The sequence below is a fragment of the Nestor notabilis genome, unplaced genomic scaffold, assembly GCF_000696875.1.
Source record: "Nestor notabilis isolate BGI_N333 unplaced genomic scaffold, ASM69687v1 scaffold10275, whole genome shotgun sequence".
Lineage (NCBI taxonomy): Eukaryota > Metazoa > Chordata > Aves > Psittaciformes > Psittacidae > Nestor > Nestor notabilis.
In genome coordinates this window covers 61,359-66,238 of record NW_009928023.1, presented here as the reverse complement: position 1 = coordinate 66,238, position 4,880 = coordinate 61,359, and the positions used below count along the sequence as shown (strand labels likewise).

Genomic DNA, 4,880 nt, shown 5'->3' with positions numbered 1-4,880 from the left:
ATGCTCCAGAGAAATACCCCCCCCCGCCCCCGCCCCGTGTTTTCAAAGTGGGTTTTCCATGTGGAGCTGTTTTGCTGTTGCTGCAGCCCAGGGAGCTGGGAATTCACTGTGTGGTTGTCAAGCAGTTTGTAAGGAGCGGGCAGAAAACTGACTCACTGACAGCACATACTGGGAACGTTGTCGGTTGCTGGAGCAGGGACTGGGCAGACTGGTGCGTGGGTATGGTGTGGGTGAGGGTTTGGAAGTCGTAGTCACGGACCTGGTCCCCATTGTGTAAGGTGCTGGGGAAAGACAATGCGAGTCCATTCTCCAAGAGCTCATAGTTTGTGTTGCTCCAGGTCCAATCTAAGGATGAGGTGTTTTCCTATTGAAACAAAGATCCTGTGGGGAGAATCAAAGCCCGGCTGAGTTCCTGTAACTCCCACCAGGCTTCCCCTTCGGAATAGTTTTTCCATGTTGATGTTCAGGCTGGAGGAGAATGGGAGAACAGCAGCTTTAGAGTTTGTGTTTGCTGGTTCCTGAGCACACTTTGGGGCTGGATCACCCTCTCCTCTTGCAGTGTTTTCGGTGGAGAACTCCAAATGGTATGTGGGGACTTGCACGCCCAGCACAGCGATGCCTGCAGACCACTCCTCTCTGTTCCCCTTTGGAGACGCATGGGAATGCCAGGTCCACACTGCAGGTGGAAAACAGCATCTCTGGAATAAGGGAATGTTCTTAAATCTATAAAGAAGCTACAAGGCAAATCTCAACAGTTCTTCACAGTTTACTGCAGTGATGGTACCTGCTGTGCTTCATTTGAGCACCATGGCACATAGAAAGGAGCATTGCCCCACAGTGTGGTGTGAGGTACAGTAGCAGAGAAGTACTGGGAATTGCTGGGTGGCTGGAATCCCAGGTTTTTACCACTCCAAAGCATCTAAACAGGGTTCTGGGGCTGAGAAACAAACCCGGAGACTAGTGTGCAAAGTGAGGAGCTTTGAGTATGTCAAAGGGGTTGTGGTTGGTCTGATCCCTTCCATGGACTGTCCATCTCCTGGGGGTGACACTCCTCTTCTTCCTCAGCGCAGCCTGAATCCCTCTCTCACATGGCGAATGGCAGCAGTCCATGGACAGGGATCAGGATTGTGCCCAGCCTCTTTCAGCTGTATAATAAACCCAGAAGGACTCATCTGAATAGAGAAGGGATTGTGTGACCGGCTGTCCAGCATTCTTCCCCAAGCAGTGCCTGCTCAGGGCCAAGAAACGTTCCTCACTGGGCAGCATTGGGCTGAGTATTATTCTTTCTTCCTACAGTTTTCTCTCTGAATGATTTAATGAATTAATTCCAGTGTTGGACTTCCCCAAATACTGCAACTCGTGAGGTCTAAGAATTATATATTCACAGGGCTGTTATTTGCCATCAGCTTTTCACATAGAATCCCAGCCTGGTTTGTGTTGGAAGGGAGCTTAAAGCTCCTCCAGCTCCAACCCCTGCCCCGGGCAGGGACACCTTCCACTAGAGCAGGTTGCTCCAAGCCCCTGTGTCCCACCTGCCCCTGACAGGGATGGGGCAGCCACAGCTTCTCTGGGCACCCTGTGCCAGCGCCTCAGCACCCTCACAGGGAAGAGCTTCTGCCTCAGAGCTCATCTCAATCTCCCCTCTGGCAGGTTCAAGCCATTCCCCTTGTCCTGCCCCTACATCCCTTGTCCAAAGCCCCTCTCCAGGTCTCCTGCAGCCCCTTTAGGCACTGGAGCTGCTCTAAGGTGTCCCCTTCAGGAGCCTTCTCTTCTCCAGCTGCCCCAGCCCAAAGGCTTTTTAAGGGGAATTTCAACAAAATCCCACGATGTGATGTGTGGCTGCAGAGCTGATGTGACTTAGGAGTGCCTCAGGATGCAGCTCAACCTCTTCCACCAGGAAAGGGTTAACCCAGCCCAGCAGCACCGTCCGCACTGTTGAGTAGGAGTACCCGCTCTGGAGATGCAGTGCACTTGCTCTCTTGCTCTGATAGATGCTCTTTCAACTGTTGTGCCCTGTTCTTGTTTTCTTTCCAGGCTCTACTTTGCTGGGATGTAGAGGGATGGGGACAGCTGGCTAAAACTCAGATGTTGTTTTCTTCTTCACCAGATCAGCCATCCAAGGGGCCATGTTCAGATCTATCCTCTCTTAGCTCTGCGGCTGGAGGTGCCCACACTGACTCCAACGGCACAGCTTCACAGTCAGCGAGGGTGCTAAGGAGGCAATCCAAGCCTGTGGTATCCTTTCTTTAACATCTCACCACGGGGTTGATGGCTGTGGGGTAGAGGGGTATGAGTAGTACCCTTGGGTCAAGCACACTCGAGGGGCTTGTTCTCCCTTCATCTCCATGAGGGCTTTGCTGCCTTGGTTGGAGATTGTGGCTTCTCCAAACCACAGTGCTCCTCTCCGTGACACCAGGAGAGCGATTCCTGTCTTCTGTCCATTGCACTGTCCTGTCCTGTCCCTCCAGGCCCTTGTCCAAAGCCCCTCTCCAGGTTTCCTGGAGCACCTTTAGCCCCTTTAGCCCCATTGCACTGTGAAGCCAAATCAATGCTTGGGAGGGACCTCGTGGTCCTCTGGCAGGACTGCTTACACAACAGCAAGCCATTATTGCTTGCTCTAAAAAGCAATACTGAAAAACCAGCTGTCACAACAAAGAAGAACAATGCCTTGTCCTGGTGGTTTCTGTTTTCTTGGCCTATTTACTGATGTTTTCCCATGTTTCTTTCCTTAGGAGATGACCGAGAATGGCAGTCATCAGCTGGTGGTAAAGGCCAGGTTCAATTTTAAGCAGACCAATGAGGATGAACTCTCCGTTAACAAAGGAGACATTATTTATGTCACCCGGGTTGAAGAAGGGGGCTGGTGGGAAGGGACCTTGAATGGAAAAACAGGCTGGTTCCCAAGCAACTACGTCAGAGAAATCAAATCCACCGGTAAGCACAGTGCTTCCAGGGGCTGATTGAATGACAGTGCTAATGCAGTGGAGAGCCTGGTGCCTTTGGGAAATTGCTGCTATTTATTAAGGACCATTTACATCCTTAAAGCATCGGGGCTAATGGAAGGATGAATGAGGCCAGAACGTAAAGCCTAGTTTGTGCATGAGTTGTTTGAGAGCTGCTTCACCCTCTTCCCCACCCCATTCTATTGCTCCCTGGATGTCGCCGGAGGATGAGGCCAGAGGTGGCTGTGTTGGTCCCCTTTATCCTGGGAAGCTGCCAGGTCATTCCAGCGTCTGAGCACGGAGTTAGCTCTTTGTTACAGACCTCGGTCAGGAGATGTATTTGTGTTTGATCCTGATGTTTCTGGCAGTGCTGGAATGGATGGATGGATGCTCATGGTTGCATCCAACCAACAAAACCTTATGGCCCCAGGGAATGGTACCCTTTTGTCCATAGTGACGGCTGGTTTCACATAGTACATTTTCCCTCCAGATGCATCTTCTGCTGTGATATTGAGAAAGGAGGAGGGAGGGGATGATCCAGCTGATGACATCTGCCTTCACTGAGCTTTGTCTTGAGTGTCCTTCCCATTTTCTGCGATGTGATTCTAACCAGATGTGGGGTGGTGATGACAGGAAGCATGCCCCTGGCTGACTGCCCCGTAGCGTTACATACCCATTCAAACCACTCACCCCCTTGTGCTTTCGAGGCCATTGTGTGATAGAAAACTTGCTTCTTTACCAAATTCAACTTAATTCCTTAATGTGCCTCAGGGGTTTACTCCAGATAGAGACCTGTTGTGTGCTTGGTGCTGGTTTTATGGCTCAGGATCAGCCCTGGCCTCTAACACATGAGCAGTGGCCTGCAAAACATACAGCCCCCATTAGACATCCTTGCTCCCACACTTGGAAGCAAAAAAGCAAAGGAAGGAAGAATAAAAGTAATGAGTGCTCAGAATTAGGCCAGGTTTTGTTTAATTCTACATGAAAAGTCATTGTTAGGATAACTCATCTCCCACTGTTTCCCTCTGGGAAATGATGTCTGAGCTGGAGCAGGACGTTGCAGCGGGTTGAAGTCTTGTCTGGCACAACCCAGGAATCACTAATGAAGTCAGTGAGGAAAGAACTGTTACTAAGAAAGGAGAGCAAACTTCAGTCCTGTTGGGGAATCAGATGGGAGCTGCATGGAATAACAGCACCTCATTGAAGCAAAGGGTGAGCCTCCCATTGATCCTGATATAGGACCCCATCCCTACAGCTTTTCCCTCCAGATCCTCTCTGCAGCACCCATTTCACACGGGAGGAGGCTTTGTTCCTTTGTTGCCCTGCTCTCTGCTTGCTCAGGACTGTGGCTGTGTTGCAAATGATGGATGCAGGGATGGATGCTAACCCACTCCTGCCCGGGACTGGGGGCTACAGCCCTGGGGAGCTGCTTTCCTCACCTCCAAAGTGTGGGACTTGTCACTCTAAACGGAGTCACTTGTTTAGCAGCAGTGTCTGCACCTCACTGTGTCCTAAGCGTGCCCTTTAGGTGGAAATAACATGCTGTGTGGAGCAGAGCTCTTCCAAGGCTTCAAATGAGGCACAGAGCTACCGGCTGGAAGTGACAGGAAGCTCTAAAGGGCAATGATTAGACAATGCATCAATCTGTGCTTTCCAGGGGCTAAATTTATCAATTTCAAGCTTCTCCCCTGCTATCAGTGTGAAAGTAATTGCTGTTGGTGGGATTTAGCTAATGCAAGAGGAAGTCTGCTGATGACACAGAGCTGTGTAATGCAGTTGACACGCTGGAGGGAAGAGAAGGACATGGACAGGCTGGAGAGGTGGGACTGTGCAACCTTATGGAGTTCAACAAGGCCAAGTGTAAGGTTCTGCCCATGGGTTGGGGCAGCCCCAGCACAAACACAGACTGAGGGAGACTGGATGGAGCAGCCGTGAGGA

The 4,880-nt window shown here is 50.9% G+C and overlaps 1 protein-coding gene across 2 annotated transcripts in view; it reads left to right on the top strand.

Annotated features, from left to right (window-relative positions):
• The window catches only part of ARHGEF6 (Rac/Cdc42 guanine nucleotide exchange factor (GEF) 6), a 29,446-nt gene that overhangs the window by 2,659 nt on the left and 21,907 nt on the right, over positions 1-4,880 (top strand). Inside the window, exons 2-3 of one of the 2 annotated variants that reach the window (XM_010014327.1) lie at positions 2,108-2,208; positions 2,733-2,934. In XM_010014327.1, coding sequence (XP_010012629.1) covers positions 2,736-2,934 — 199 coding nt within the window. In that variant the 5' untranslated portion in view covers positions 2,108-2,208; positions 2,733-2,735. Of the gene's footprint in view, positions 1-2,107; positions 2,236-2,732; positions 2,935-4,880 lie in introns of both variants that reach the window. The other variant, XM_010014328.1, reaches the window with a different exon arrangement.